Genomic DNA, 16,756 nt, shown 5'->3' with positions numbered 1-16,756 from the left:
CAGCGACGCCTGCATCAGCTTGGGTTTCCACACACTGACACAATAGGCCAGTCAGCGCGCAGCGGCCACCCTGGTGGGACCGGAAGGGCCGCTGTTGGTAATCAAACTGGACAGCGCTAACTAAAGGACACCAAACAGCATTAAGGTCTGGTTTCCGTATACGACCTGTAGCTGTGTGGGCCTGAGAGGATCCAGGATATGAGTGAAATACCTCTGAGATAAGATTATTACGGTGCCTTCCGTAATTGTTCGTTTCCCTTGCAATTTCTTCGTCACATTTTGGCGTGCCACAGCTACAAACTCCAGAAACATTTCATCTTGGATTTTATGCAATAGGCCAACAGAGAATTGTTTAGAGAAGTTCTGTGGAAGGAAGATAATTCTGTGTACTTTACAAATGTTTTTCCAAATGGGTCTGATGGATGGAGAGTCTGTGGTTGTAATGTGAAAAAAATTTGAAATGGTTGCCAACCCCCTGAATGTGTCAGACCCCAGACACTAGAATACACGACTGCATGACAAAGACGACTAAATATGTTAACAGTTAACCCTCTGAGCCCCAAGTTTTAAGTCTCTGCCTGGATATTTTTGCTTATTTTATTTATCGAGAACAATTGGAACTTTCAATATCTAGTAAATTATTTTCGCAATTTACCGTCTATTACAAGAGCGCCCCTCAGATTAATTTCACTCTCTGCTACGGCGGGGGGTAAATTACCATAATAACCCGATATTGGTTGGAAAGCACAATGTCTCCCCTTAAAAATAGCACACATTGTGCTATTTTTCAGATAGCACAAAGTGTGGCGGAATTACAGTGCTGCAAATTTGTCTGTCGTCGCCATCTAGAAGGGTTTAAAACACTTAATCTCAGTACGTGGATTAGGTCAGCTTTTATTTTTATTTAGTGTGCTTAGTTTACTTTTGCTTTGCCTTGACGATGTCAGAAATGGCTACATTTTACAACAAAAAGTGCCACGCACATTTGAAAATCAATAGGAAAAAAGCACACAATAGTTTAGAAAACAAACACAGGAACAATGGTGCAAAAGACAAAAGAGCCTTCAGAAGCAAATTGTTTGTTTTGTCACCGCTTACGAACTTCATTGAGTTTCAGGCTTCATGTGAATTTCAATTTTTACAAAATATTTTGTTTTCTCATGTAAATGGTTACATTTTATATTTTTCTTATTGACACTGCAGTTACCGTTAGTAACTCAAGGTTGAACACGCCTCTTTTCAGTCATTTTCCTCCTGTACATCCATGTAAAATATTTCAAATGTTTTTGTTCAATTTTCATGTTATGTTTTGTTTTTTTCCACTCCAGCTTTTGTTTCATGAATGTCACCAAGTCGTGTTTGATTTTAATTTAAAATTTTAGTTTTCTTACAAAGTCTTGGAATCTGTATTTTGCTTGGAGTAAATGCTTTTCCTTTTATTATGAGGCAGTGTTATTATTTGTTTCAGAGTTTTTTCTTTTCTGTTTTGTTATTTATAAGCCTTTTTTTATTATTATTATTGTCACGATGCAGTCCCAAAAATGTTCAGCTTTTTGAGTCAATCGCTTTCCAATTTAATTCCAGCCTGAGTTTCTTGTCCTTTTTACAAACCCGTCGCTCAAAAAGGTCAGAGCACAAACAACGCACAGCCTCAAAACAATTGAGAACAAAGTTTCGTAAACACCAATAATCCCTAAGGGAACAAAGGACTATTACTTAAAAAGTATAAATGTGCGCCTCTATTTTTCTTTTATAGTGTTAAACATCAAGGGCAGCTTGAGTGAAAGGGAGGAAATGAGAGAGACAGAGAGAACCAGAGCTTCAAGGCATAATACTGTAATTGGAAAATTGTGCAAATGCATTTTGGAGTCATGTTATATAAATGGCCCGTGCAGATAATGCCTGAGATTCGAGGCAACGGCCTAATTGAGAGTAGGAGACGGAGGGGCAGGAGAGTGGGGAAGCCGAAGGGGGCGAATCGGCTGCGGGTTTCTTGAAATTGGGTGAAGGAAATGTGGATGGAAATGGGATGTTTTCAAAGACGTGGGTGGGAGGGGGCCGTATCTCTTTAAAATGGAAGGAGGGGTTATTGGAGAGGGAGAGAGAAAGAGAGAAAGAGAGAGAGAGAGAAAAAAGTAGGGAAATAATTCCCACTTTCCTTCTAGATCTCTCCACACCTGTGACCCAGCAGCCAGCCGCCGTTTGCTGTTTCTCCGGCGTGTTCATTCTTTCGTGTGTTTTTTTTTTTCCGCCTTTGTGTGTAAAAGACTCTCTGCTTCTCCTCTCTCAGACTCTGTATGATTGATGAGTTGCGGTTCGACCTGGATCCCTGCCACGGCCCGGGCCTGATCAGGCATGTTCTGGTCATAACAATGCCATCAATATGTTCCTGACGGCTGGGAGCGATCATATATATATGTGTGTGTGGGTATATGTGTGTGTGTAATGGAAAAAAAATATAAAAAATTGAAAGACATGCAGCGGAGCAAGATGTAGGGTGGAATTTCCGCTTCCTGCTCCTCTTGAAGGGATTAAAGCGGAGTGCTGTTTAGATACGGTCCCCCCTCGCTGATTGGGATTTGAAACACATTAATTAGCCCTTTCAAGAATGATCTACAGTATATGTCGCTGCTTGACTGATGAACTCGCTTCTTGTGGTTTTTCCTGCACTCGGTTTCCATTTTCTTCGTGCCATCTCAGGTTTCCCCCCCCCAGCCTCCCCATGCGAGCTCAGAGATTGACCAAAAATCTGCTTGATATTTGATGAGCAGCACTTGATGAAAGGCATTAGCAGGCCTGCATTATTTATGAACGGCCGAGTGATGCATTAACTCATTAAATATGTATGTGTACATTACATGAGAAAGAACATGCCCCCATCGCATGTCATATTGATTCTGGTGTGAGTTACGGGCCTCCTGGACGGACTTTATGAGGAAAACACGGCAGGAGGTCGAACACTTGAGAGGCCGACCTGACAGACCTTCTCCCATGATGCTCGGGAGCTGTGCAGGTTTAAAGTTACTCACCTCTGCGGATCAAGAGCGGCGTCTGCGATACGCAGGCAGATTTTTTGAGTCGGTTGTGTGAAATAACGTGACGGGGGTGAGATGGGGTGGGGGAGAGGCTGGAACCAGCGCCAGCTACCAGTGCTCTTAAGTTCTTTTCCCTCATCTGGTTCACTGTATCGCTTTCCTCCTCCAACTTTGTTTTCCATTTGTGGCTTCGCAAGCTGTGCCAGCCCTGTCAAAACAGAAAACGCAAGACATGCAATGGGAGATAATGGACAACCTGTTGGCGATCAAAAAAATATAAAATCAGCAGAAGAAGATGCTGTAATTTTTTTCCTTCCTGACCCCAAAAGTTCCTACTTTAAAAGGGGACCTACTTTGCTTCCTTGAACAGGTTAGCATAAGTTCTTGGGGATTACAAAACATGTTTATTACATGATTTGCTCAAAATCATTCTTAAATAATGAGCTATCAGTTTGCTCAGTTCTGTCTATTTTGCGCTCCTTACAGAATGAGTCGCTTGTTTCTTTAAATCCAAATAAGCTGCTGCTCGCCACGTCGCCCCCAACTCGACGTTTACACTCAAGCCTGAAAATGGCTGCAAAGAGAACCAATTTGTCTTTTTTCCTTAAAAGAAAAAAATGAACAGGAAGGTAGAAAAGCTTTCTTGGTTCTTAGATGGTTTTCACTATCATGGGAAAAACAAACATTAAATTGTCTCCACAAAAACAGTGGCAGCTGTTGCTTTCCCAGGTGACTTTTTTCCTCTATGACGACATGAGAGCCATCAAGTTGTGGGATAAAAAAAGCAACTAAAAAACAAAACATGTAGTGTTCATAATACAATGCTTTGCAAAAAAAAAAAAATGTTACCCCTTCAATTATTCCCCATTTTTTCACACCAAAGTATTTTGCTGGGATTTTAATTGATAGACCAAAACAACAATAAAAATCTGCAAATTAGCTGTTAGTCCTCTTTTTTTTCCCCATGTTTCTGTCAGCTTTGTACATTTAGACACTAAAATATTCACTCATTTTATTCAGTAAAATGACTCTACCTTGAATAGAGAGTGTCTATGAAAAGTCTAGCTACAGATTCTACGTTGGGAGCTCTGGACCTGAACTGAACCGTTTTATGAACGTGCTCTGATCCTAAGCAGGGGTCTCAAACTCCAGTCGTTGATGATCCATATCCGAGAGCTTTAAATGTCCGCTGCTCCAAATAGACCTGAATCCAATGACAAGAACAGCCTCCTCAGCGTGCGTTCAGGTTTTACAGAGTCCTGCTTGTGGCATAATTCTTTGATTCCAGTCTGTTAAAGCTGAGAAAGTTATATATTAAAAAAAAGGTCCCTCAGTTTTGAGACCCCTTATTTGAATCATTCCGTTTTCGGTCTGTCTGTGTGTCCAGAAGTATTGTCCAGCTGCAAAGTAAACTTCCACTCCTATCTTACGTCTTTTGAAGCTGCAGCAATACTGTGCAGTATTTGGACCAAAACTGGTCTCATGTGTTCCACATTTTTACCATCTCCCCTTAATTTTTTTCTTAATTTTCTTCATGAAACACCTTACCTGTGGAGTGCACAATCGCAACTAATAGTTGTCTTAACACATTCTGCAGCTCCTCCAGAGTTACCAAGGACCTCTTGTCTGCTTCTCTGATTAATGCTCATTTTACTGGGGGGTGTCCATGCATTTAAATTGCCATGTTTTAGTAGGTAGACTTGTACCATACTGTTTCTGTTTTCTGAATGTTGGGTTGTTTGTTACACATTCACTCTGTGCTGGTCTGTCACATAAAAACCCAAGGAAATAGGTCATGGTTACAACACGACAGGATGCAAAAAGGTTCAAGGGGAAGCAATGCTTTTGCTGTTATGTAGCGGCTCTAGGATATGAGAATTATTAAATAATTTACAGAGTAATCTGGCGGATGCATTTTGCTGTTGCAACTCTCGTCTGTTATGTCTCCTCAAAAACACACTTGCAGTCTAAGATGTAAGTGAAAATAGCAAGCCGTCACACACAGAAGCCCAATGGGGGGCGGGAAGGTTTTAATAAATCCACAGCAACGTAGGTCTGTGGGGGCGTCTCGGGACGGAGCCAGGAAACCAGATGAGCGTATACCTGCCCTGGGGCGCACACAGAAACAGCGAGGATGGAGGGGGCTTGGACAGAAGGAAGAGGGTGGTGTGTGGGGAGGGGGTGTGGGGTTTGTGAAGCCACAGGCACATTATGTCTCTCATTGCCCTGACTTCTTCTCTCCCCTGCCATCAGTCTCTTCTCTCGCCCACTCTGTCTCTGCTCACATCATCATCAGCATGAAAGCCAGGCCCACAAACACTGATGTGTTTGTCAGAGGAAAAAATGCCCCGTCACTTTAATAGCATTTCATGCCATCTCCGCTTTCACCGAGGACTTGGCGTTTGCTCTTCAGTCGCGCACAAAAAAAAAAAAAAAAGAAAAGAAAAGAAACACAGACTGTAATTTCAGACAAACGCAATGGAAATGTCGAGTGCGGCCAATCAGATTTAATCATGTATGGAGAAATGTAATTTTGGAGGACACTGGGGCAGAGAGTGGGGCTGATGCGGGTATTGGTTACGGCGCTAAAAAAGCCGTGTCCGCATTCCGCAAATATGGACGTATGGAAGCCTGCTTGTGATTTCAATCTGACTAATGTATCAGAACAAAGCCATCTGCGCTACATTGACCCCTGAGGTGAGGGTCTGGGGTGAGCGTTGGGGCGGTAGGGGGATTTCGAGTCTGGGCGTCCGGCATTTGCTCCGAGACGGCCAGGCAGACAGGAAGTACAGTCATGCCCCCGGAACTTTCTCCAAATTTTGTCAAGGTAGCAGATAATGTGAAGCAAAGTAAAATTATAGATACTCAGTTGAGTTCTGCCCTCTACACTCATGCTCCTTAATTCAATATATTATTAACTGCTGGAGAGACATGTAGCGTAGAAAAACAAAACTAGGGCTGTGGTAAACTAATATTTTAGTAAACGAGTATTCTATCGATTATTCTTACAATTAATAGAGTAATCAGATAAAAAAAAATTATCAAATAAAACATTGGCAACAACAGCAGTGTTATTGACATCAGTCCAATTTTTCACATTTGAGCTTCCCTAGCAATAACTTTTATACAGTTTAGAAAATTAACCTGTAACAATAACAACTCACTTTTTAAGCTAACCTGAAGAAAAGTTATACAAAAATCTGAAATTATATTCAATTTCATAATAAAGGCAGGATCACAAATACGCTTATAATAAAATGTCTATGCTCCAGCTTTTTAGTCAATTTAAATTCAATTTAATAGATTAACTCTCACCTTGCACAGCCATTTATAGCTTTTGTATCCATATTAGCGACGGGATTTGACACCTTCGTTCATCACACACAGAAACACATCTATATACCGTCACGATGCACTCTGCCGCCAATTTGTTGAGACCGGAATGATGTGAAATTAATTTTCCGGTTTTTCCGTAAAGTTACGCGTTCAAAGGACAGCTTCCCGCAGTGTTCAGTCTTTCTGCTCACCTGTAGGAAAACTCCCGCCTTCGCTCTGAACACCGGCCACCAGGAAGCAGCTCCGGAAGGAAGAAGGCTGTCGTACTCCAGGCATCTCTCCAGTCATTTTTAAAGATACTTATTGGTCCCCCGAAAAACGGCAAAAACCAGGACATTACCATCAGTTAATTAAATCCAAATTTGAAAATTGGACGTTATGCTGCTAGCACTTTCGTCAACGACTCATAGACCGGAAGTGAGAGCCCTGCGCAACGCAAATAACGACCCAGCCGGAACAAGTGCGCTAAATAATAAAACATAATTTAACGAAGTTTCGAGGCAGATACATTTTCCTCGAGAAATTTTAATAATTGAGGTACTCGAATCATTCAAGTAATTTCTAAAGCCCTAAAAAAACTGTTTTTTTTCCTGGCTAGCATTATATGGAATTAAACATTTACTGTTTTAGGTCAATTGGGATTACTTCCATTTGAGAAAATTGGAAAAAATCAAAAGATATCAGCAGAAATATCAGGAAAAGAAACGACTCCTAAAGTCTGGTTCATCCTTGGGTACAATTTTCAGGTGCAGGGTGATGTAGCGCTCATCTATTGAAACAAAATCCAAATCCAGCAATCATAAAGTTAAGGAATGGAGGTGGACTCAGAAGTGAAGTTGTTTTGTTTTGAAATGTGTTGAAATATGTGATTCAGCCCCAGAATAATCTTACATGACCTTCTGAATATGTTTGCTAAAGCTAGCAAGAGTCATCATTATCCACAGGAAGTTCTGTACTGACGTCATCGGAAAGGCCAATCAGTGAAGAAGAAGCCATTACTCTGTAAGCGACAATCTGCAAATGTTCTCAAGCAAGAAAACTAATGTTCAAGTTCTGGTTTTCAGTAATCACCTTGACTACACTCGCTAAAGAGAGGAGAAGGCTTGCATCTAAAGCCTGAGGACACCATGCTAGCTGTGAAGTCCGGGGGAGGCCGCGTCATGCTGTGGGGGTGTCTTGCAGGACAACAGATTGATGCAGCTCTCAAAATAGATGGCATTATGAGAAGAGAACAATACTTTGCGTGGAAGTACAAGTCATCAGCAAAGAAGTTCAAACTTGGACATAAATTGGTCCTCGAAATGGACAATGACTCAAGGCATGCCAAAAAATATTCTCACAAAGTGACTTAAGGACAGAAGGACAGTTACTTGGAGTGGCCATTACAAAGTCCTGATTTAGAAAATTTGGCAGCCTAGATGTAAGTGAAGTAAGGTGGCGTACGAAGGTGACTCATTTACACCAGTTCTGTCAGAAGGAATGGAGTGAATATTCAATAATGTCACACGGTTTAAATTGCAGTTCTACTAAAGAGTAAGGAAATTGACACAAACCTTAGAATCTTGAGATTTCTTTTTCTAAAAGAATGTTTTGTCTTATTCTAGCATATAAATAATTTTAGTAATTGACCCAAGCACTCAGCACATTCAGCCAATTCTTCCTCTAAAGAACATTTGGACACTCCAGGTCTCGAAAGACCTTCGAACTCAGCTCCAGAATAATAAGTATAATCTGAGAGAAACTTTAGGTGCAATAAGACTGACCATCGTCCGCCACCTCAGTCTACAGCTTTGTTGAACCCGGAACCAAAATGAAAAATACACAGCCATTTTCAACCATCTCATTCCACTCATAAAACAAACATCTTCCTGTAAAACTTACAGTGCTAACATGCTTTACCTTTAGACCACCAGAGCTGCTTGTAAAGGTAAAACCTGAAGGCTTCCTGAACAAAGGATACTGAAACAAAGAAGTGCCAAAAGAAATCTTGTAGCATCATGTAGCAGTCTCTTTGACCTACATTGGTTTTGAAGGTTTGGATTTCAAACTGAGGTACATACATGAACACCTTCATTTTGAAAATCTTAACCTTAAGGACACTGTCTCACAAGCACCTAAATAAACAAATACTTATTCAGCCTTTTATGCAAGGGCGGTCATAGGAAGTCATCTTTACATTTGGATCAAAAATGGTAACAATTTAAATAATGTATTGAACTTCAGGTGTTTTCAGTTGCTTGTGCTTTTCTTTTCTTCTTTCTACTTCGAAGCACCTTCATTATTCAAACCAGCAACATTTTCAGAGTGTGCCAATGTCACCTGAAGATGACCTTTGTCTTCTTTTTACCTTTTACTCTATAGATTTGCATTGTTTACACATTTTGTGTGGTGAACCACGGTGCGTGTGACTAAGCTTATTCACCAATTGTTTGTGTCATGTGTTTTTGCCACATGACTGTCACACATTAATTTAACTGTCTAATGAAGAGCGGAGTGGTGCAATAAGTCACCTCGGCCTTACAGAGGAGAACAATAGATGATCTAGAAATGAATAACGGTGTTACTCAGGATTATTCAGAGAAGCAGCAAAGAGTCACACTGTCACTCTGGAGGAGATGCCAAACCCCGCAACCCAGGTGGGAGAACAACAAGAAAGCCATTCTTGAGAGAAAGAAAATCGTTGTGGTTTGCTCACAAGCCATGTAGGGAAGTGAAAGTTGAGATGAAACCAAAAGTCAACGTTTTGGCCTACGTATGTGATGTCGTGTGAAAGAAGGGAATCTGGTCAGAGTTTCATTTATCGAAGAGAGAACATCACGCCAGACCAAGTTCCATGGGAAAAATTTTATTTATCAATATGCTGTAGTTTCCAAACTGGTGGAACGTTGTTTCCATTGTAGCTGGTGCCGACAGGTTACGCTGAGAAGTGGTAAATAAGTGAATGACAAGAAGAAGAAAAAAAAAGAAACATAAAATAACATTTGTGATTCAAACAAAAGGAAAGTAAATTCAACAGGTTTTTGCTTTCACATGCACATTGAGAGAAAAATAAATCATAATACTGTGGCTTTGGAAAAAAAACAGCAGAAACCACCTTACAGCATCCTTGTGCTAAATTAGGAAGGAGGAGACGACAAAGGAGAAGGGCAGCGGGAGAGCGGGGGGAGAGGGAGCATCTTTAAAACAAAAGACCGCCTGGGAGATAATGAGTGGTGTAAACCAGATGATTTATTGGCGAGCGCGCCACTGTCACGCTTTCATACGTGGCCTGGTTCTTTTCTCCGCTTCTCCTTCTCCCTCCTTCCCTGCGACCTTCCCCTTTCCGGCCCTCTGGACTTATAAAAACTGAAATCAGACTCTTCTTTTTTGGACCAACATCTTTTTGCTTTTGGCGTCGCCATGGGTGAAGGAGGCTCAAATGGAGCGAAATAACACAGTCTTCATATGCAGAGTTAAGCCGTGCCTCCAACATCATCATCATCATCTTCATTCCAGCAACCTATCCCGTTTCAAAGCCACTCGGTGACAAAGGTTCAGTCTGTAGACGTAAAAATTCCTGTTGAATGGCAACATAAAAAAAGCAAAACCCCCTCTCTGAATCCTAGTTTTATTTTATTATTATTATTAATATTTTTAAAACACGTGTGGTAACAAAGACTTTTTCGACAATACTGGATGCTGCGTAAAAGACAGCACATGTTGCAATATTCAGTTAAAGTCTAAAGGAAAAAGAAAATGAAAACAAAAAAAGAAAAGAAATTGCAAGGATTCATACAAAACACACTTTAAAAAGACGGCTATTTACAAACATCCTCCATTACAAAAATCTAATCTTAAATTCTTCTTATGAGCAGTGTTCAGGTGGAAATTAAATCTTAAACTGGGCTCTATCCATATATTTACATTTCTCTGCTTACTCTTTTTTTTTTTTTTTTTTCTTTTCGTAATTCCTCCCGAAATTGAATAACACTAAGCGGTCGCTAGAATGAATGAAAATGAGATATGCTTTGTGGTAATTTGGTAATAACTCCCTAAGCTGGTGTAGATGAATAGAGGCGCGGTGATCCGAAACAAAAATATATGCTCTAGATGAGTTTTGCAGATGGGCGCATGCTGAGTTAAAACACAGGGACACACACACACACACATAAAAAAAAAAAATCACCGGCAGCTGCTGAGGTTGTTAACTTAAGAGGTTAACGACACGCAAGAGCCACCGGAGTCCTCCCCGAGTCTTCAAGCCGGGGTCGACTTTTAACTCTGCAGCGCCTGACCGAGGGTGATGTCAGCGCTGGTTGATGACGGGCTGGACTCTGTCGCTGAGTAAACGTTACGCACCCTAACCCTGACAGGAAAAAAAAACCTGGACCCGTCTGTCTGGATGTGTTTGCGTTGACGTGTGGGCGCAAACAACAGCTTTTTGTCATGTATGGCCCTCCCTATTTCCTTTTTGATATGGCAAGACATGAGTGCCCAGTATTGACAAAACCACAACACCTTACCAAGGATTTTTGGTCTGGTTTCTAGTGCAAATGTCTTAGTGCGCCTGAAATAGGACAAAAACAGACTCGCAAGCATAATTTAAGCAAGATATACGGGCCTGTTTTACGTCAATAATTCCTTAATATTTATGAAAAAATACTAGTTATAAGCGAAATAATCAGCCAGTGAAGCTAGTAATTCTTCATCAATGATAAGAAGTTATGTATTAACTTAAATTAAGCCCATAATGCTCGCTGAAAAGTTACTTGTGATTTAGTCTTATTTCAAACATACCAAGACATTTGCCCTGGAAACTAGACCAAAAATGGTAAGATTTTATGTTTTTTCGGTACATGAAAATTGCTGCTTAAAAAGTCAGGATGATTAAAAGTTGTCAGGGAAGCCACTTTTTAAGTCATGCCTGATGATGAGCAACTAAAAAAGTGGTGTTCCCAAGACACAGGGGTATTTTCTTTCCCCATGTTCATGTGGCATGAAAGTTTTGATGACTTGATCAAACCGTACGTGCTGAGAAGGAGGCGTTCAAAACGCTGTGACTTGCTGGTGTAAAATATGGCCTGTTCGGGGGAGAAGTTTGCCTACGTTACAGCGTGCTTCGTTTTTTACTTCATTCGTTCGTCTCATGCAGATGCACAACGACTGTTTATGAAAAGGCAAAAAAAAAAAAGTTATGTTCTATGATCTGATAGAACATTTTTCTTGGCTTTTCTTAAACAGGCAATGAAATCAACGAGGAAGGAGGTGGTCAAAATATGACTTGCTGGTGTAAAATACAAAGTTTTCACAGAGATTTTCCTAACTGACTAAACTTCACATCTTTGCCGATATTTGGCACAAGTGGCTTGCCGTGTCTCAGACATCATTAGCCTTGACTGCAGTGGTGTATGCTTCATTAGAGGAGGTGCTCAGTCCCAAAAAAGAAGGATGTCTGCCACAGCAGCAGATGAAACTTGCACACATCCAGAGTGGAAACTGCAAATATAAGCACAAATAAGCACCTATGTGTACACACACAAAAACCTCCCGCCTTCCCCCCCATCTACCTCCCCACCACTCCACACACGTGCAGCTGCAGTAAATTCCCGCCTTGATGCTGTCGCCCTGGGCTGTGTGATAGCTGGGCCGCAGTGTCCTCGCTGAATATTCCACACAGCATTTTTATTCACAGCACAGCTGGTGAGAGAGGCCGGCGAAAACGAAAGCGCCTCGGCCAGCCCTGCCTCACCCGTTCCCACCTCCGTTATCCTCTCAGGTTAAAGCCGAATCACGGGAATAATTTCTCTCCCCCTCGTCCGTCCCTCCCCCAATTGGTTGGTGAGAGTGGGCACAAAGATGGCACGTAGATTAGTCACAAGCTGACTCATCTACAGATGGTGGCCAATTGGAAAGTGATGATACTGTATTCCGGCTCTCCATCCAAACCTATATGTGGGGCATCGTACCTCTGTAGGCCAGCCAATCAGGGAGAGCCATCTGACCGACGCCCCTCAAACTAAATTTTTTTTGGATGCTTCAGGAGATAAAGCGAACAAATAGCAACCTGCCTGTCTGTCTGAAAGCCGATCCGACGGTAAGATCTCCGATCGGTGCCAACTGGAGCACTCAGGAGTGTTTGTTAGATCTTGTCTGTCTGTCAGTTGGCGCATCACCCTCTATTTTTTATTTGTCATGCTTAGGATACAGTATCTCAACGTCAAATCCAATAAAGTCTCCCCACTTCTTAGAGAAACCGGTCTGGACATGTCCAACCGCACTCAACGAGGACACACCCTGAAATACACACACACATGCCAGAGCAACGCTGGAACTCATTTCAACCAAGCAGGAGGGGAGGAATTTCACATGCGCAACACACACACACACACACACGCGCGCGTGTGCATACATACGCACCTCGACAGCCAAGAGTCCAGGTTAAAGTCCGTCTTAACAGATTAAAAGCGGCGAGATGGCGTGGGCGGTGAGGGGATGGGAGTCGTTATGACGATGGGTTTAGCTCTATACATTGTGCACTCGTAGGAAAAGTCTAACAAAATACAACTGCTTTGTGAACTTAATCAGGGTTCGAGGAAATCTCCTCCATCAAAAATAGTAAGTAAGGCAAACATCAGAGGTGCGTAAGGGAGAGGAGCACGTTTTTCCACACACTGTGTAAAGATACCTGAGCTATCTGGAGAGATTCCCTGGCCCAGCAACGGCGGGATGGTGGGGAGGCAGGGCCCCCCCTACACGAAACGCGCACAGTGGCGCACACGTACACACACAATGATGTTTTTTTTTTTTTCCTTTCTTACTTGCTCACCAGCGGCGCCCCCACCCTGCCTGCCTGCTTCCCGGCCGGCTGTGTGCTGGGATGGTGTGTTTAATTGGGTGTAGCACAGGCTGTACTTCGGGGAGCCGAGATAAGTTATATCCTGTCCGTTAGCAGGGACAGGGAAGCTAGAGGTCCATCTGTTGGTCCAGTCCAGACTTTCCGGGAGTGGTTGGGGTCGGAGGGGAGACGCATACGGGTGGGGAGGTGAGGGAGGAGAGGGTTGACGGTCAGGGTCTCTCATCAGTCAGCTCCCAACCCCGCTGGTGACTGCTCAGTACGTGTTTCTCCAGATTTGTGCAGCAGGTGGTACAAATAACAAGGAGGGGGGGAGGGGTGGCTTCAAGTCCCCACATCCCCACCCCCCCTCAAAAAAAAAATTCAAAGGAAATCGTTCTTCCCAAGAACGTAAATCAAGCGCTCCTCTCTCCTGGCCGTCGCTGCTGGCTCCCCCGGAGCGCGTCAGACCTTGTAGTAGATGTTGGCAGGGCTCTGCGGCGGCATCTCCTGGACGATGTAGACCGGGTGACCGTAGTCCCCGCTCACCTTCTCGTAGTGGGGGCAGTAGTTGTTCTCTGTCCGCAGGGGGATGATGATGTCGCTGGGCTCGGTGCCGGCTGTGCCGCCGGGCAGCTTGGGGTTGGACAGCGTGCTGAGTGACAGCGCCGACGGGCGGGCCTGCGAGTGCGCGTTTTTCCTGGAGCGCTTGCGCATCTTGATGAGGAGGATGACGAGGAGCAGGATGAGCACGAGGAAGATGATGCATCCAATGGCGATGGAGGAGAAGACGGCCACCTTGGAGCTCAAGAAGCCGTCGGTGCTGGAGGAGGACCCGGGGTCATCTTGGATCTTGGGGCCTGCAGAGAGAGAAAGAAAGAGAGAGAGAGAGAGAGAGAGAGAGAGGGCTTAAGGAGAGGAAGGTCACCAAAAGGCGGAGATAATTTATTCCTTTTCTGAGCTGCACAGAGGAAAGATTTTTGACAAATCTATCATTCAGTTGTTTCCTGATGTACATCTCTGCTTATTCCATGATTTGGACTTTACAGATTTATGTGAAAAACGTTTAAAGAATTTGATTAAATGAAAAAAATCTATGTCACATATTTAACAAAGGTCTTGTTTTTGTTTTAAATGCACAAATTATATATTTTTTTGTACAGTTTTGGCTTATTTATGACTCAGAATATGTTGTTCTTTCAGTAGTTGACCTTTTTTATTGAGTCTGTATATTCTGCTTACGATTACGAGACTAGTGGACATTTATTTCAATAATCGATTCATAACGATTATTCTGATTAATCGTGTCAGTCCTACATTCAATCCTATTATGTTTCCTGCATTTTGTCACATTAAGCATACAAGCTTTATCTTATTTTATAAAGATTTTATATGCTATGCTAACACAAGTCATTGGGTGGGAAGGTGAATAGAAACGGACCAAAGTAGATTCTGTTTAGGGTGAATATCTTCCAGCTTTGTAGATGTAGAGACAAAAAAATTCTCCAGTTCTTTTTTTTTTTTTTTTTTTTTTTGTAGCTCCAGCTCAGCCAGACAGGATGGAGAGCATCTGTTGCCACAGATCCTTAAATGGATTCAGGTCTGGATTTTGACTGGGTCACTCAAGCACATGGGTATGCTTTGATCTAAACCATTCCAGTTTGCGGCGTCAAACAGTATTTACTGCCTGTATGTCTGACGAGCTGAAGACGAGCATCCCAACATGACGCTGCCACCACCATGTTTTGCAAACACTGTACTTCATATGAAACTCATAGTTAGCTGAGTTGTATTCATATTTTGGGACTGTTTTCCAAGAGTATAGACAATATTCAAGTATGGGAACAATTATTAAGGTATATTAAATTTCATTCATCATCTTCTGCACCCTACTTTAGTTTTTTGCAAGCTGCACAAAAAAAAACATCTAATTGCTTTTTTCCCACGGAGGCCAGATTTGTCAAGTGCAAGACTAATTGTTGCATCAGCAGATTTTTCCACCTGAGCGGTGCATCTTTCCAGCTCCTCCGGCGTTACCTTTGACCTCTTGGCTGCTTCTCTGATCAACTCGTCAGTTTAGGTGTGCAATCGTGTCTTTGTAGGTTTGCAAAAATGCTTAAAATCTTAGGATATTGTTGTATAATCTATCCATTCCATACCCCTTTACAATTATGCAGAACTCTGGTTTTGATCTAGAAGCCTGTGGTCGTAATGTGGAAAAATGTGAAAAGGCATCAAGGGGATGTGAAGACTTTTTACGGCGACACTGAGGAGTAGCCGTAAAAAGAGCAGCGCACATAAAAACTATCTGTTCTTTGTTTCCTTAATGTTGCATTTTAGCAGAAATATATGGAGTGACTGAAGAAAGAGGTCGCATCACCCTTTGCTCGTTTAATTTGAATATAAAGGAGGGTTGTTTTCTAACGTACCCAGAGAACTCTGATTGTTCGTTAGAGGAGACAATGGCTCTCTCCCCCCACCCGTTCCTCATTCTCCTTTATGAGTAACTTTCAAGAAGTCCCTTAGAGACAGCCTCGCATTCACGGTCCGTCTGTCCTGACATGTGCAGACCATACTAAATCAACTCTGAGTGCATCCCACTTTCTTGTTTGCTCAACATGACTAACGGCCCCCTTGATGTAATCTAATTGAATAAGCTCAATCAAAGCAGCCCCCCGCACACACACCCCATTCCCTCGCCAATGAAATCTGAAGTTGACACTCAGCACCGCAAAGATTCCCGCTCTGATCTTGTTTCCCCTTTTCCTTTTTATTTCGGGGGAGCGATGCGAGCGAGGGGCAAGTTGTTCGACATGTTTTGCGTGTCAGAGGCCAGGCGAGCGATGGAAAAACCAAATGTGGAGGGCACATCTGAACATCTGATTTTATTTTATCCTTTTGTTCGGGGGGCGGAGGGTGTGGGGGGTTCAGGATGGGATGGGAAAGGAACGGCTGGCTCCGCCGGTGACTGAAATCCGAGAGGAACCAAATCTGTTTTCCATGTATGCGTGCAGCTGCTGCCAAAGACCAGCGCTCACCCCCCGCACCAACCCCTCGCCTCAGCCATCACTCTTTTACTGTCCGTGACCCCTCCTCACCCTTGACACCCCCGCCGCCCCCCTCTTACCTCCACAGGCACACAAAAGTCTCATACCTCAGGAGCCTGCCAGCCCCGTTAATGACTGTGTCTCCGCACTCTGCCGGGCCCCGTTTGCACTTAACCATTTATTGATAAGGGGATAACCGCGCCTTGAGCCTCTATCGCAGCCGAACACCATGATTGAAGGCTACCAATTCTGCTCTTATCGGGAGAAATCGGAGGCTGAGGGAACTTCGTACATTCTGAGCGAGCCGGGGAGAGAGGCTGTCAAGAAATTTCATTCCTGAAATATCAGCCCCCTCCACCCCGCCGCCACTCGTCCTTCATTCCACCCTCACTTGACATAATAACTGATCCAACAGTGGCAGGCAGGTGAAAAGCCCCAAGAATACAGGGAAAAGTGAGATAGGGACATCTTTTTTTAGAGCAGCTAATGTCAAATAAGCAACTATTAAGAAAAGCGCCGCTTATCAC

General features: G+C 43.0%; 1 protein-coding gene and 1 long non-coding RNA gene across 2 annotated transcripts in view; both read right to left on the bottom strand.

Moving 5' to 3' along the window:
- LOC148157141 (uncharacterized) overlaps positions 1 to 6,981 on the bottom strand; it is a 60,251-nt gene extending 53,270 nt beyond the window's left edge. The window contains exons 1-2 of the long non-coding RNA XR_015764501.1: positions 6,563 to 6,981; positions 3,030 to 3,243 (exon numbers count right to left, since the gene is read on the bottom strand). This is a non-coding gene — a long non-coding RNA (uncharacterized LOC148157141). The remainder of the gene's footprint in view (positions 1 to 3,029; positions 3,244 to 6,562) is intronic.
- Positions 6,982 to 9,200: 2,219 nt separating this feature from the next.
- The window catches only part of efnb1 (ephrin-B1), an 82,250-nt gene continuing 74,694 nt past the window's right edge, over positions 9,201 to 16,756 (bottom strand). The window contains exon 5 of the mRNA XM_015008051.2: positions 9,201 to 14,042. Within this exon, the coding sequence (XP_014863537.2) occupies positions 13,648 to 14,042 (395 nt within the window). The 3' untranslated portion in view covers positions 9,201 to 13,647. The remainder of the gene's footprint in view (positions 14,043 to 16,756) is intronic.

The sequence above is a fragment of the Poecilia mexicana genome, unplaced genomic scaffold (genome assembly GCF_051168715.1).
Source record: "Poecilia mexicana isolate PSO_F unplaced genomic scaffold, ASM5116871v1 scaffold_10, whole genome shotgun sequence".
In the NCBI taxonomy this organism is placed as follows: domain Eukaryota; kingdom Metazoa; phylum Chordata; class Actinopteri; order Cyprinodontiformes; family Poeciliidae; genus Poecilia; species Poecilia mexicana.
This window is presented reverse-complemented; position numbering and strand designations above follow the sequence as displayed.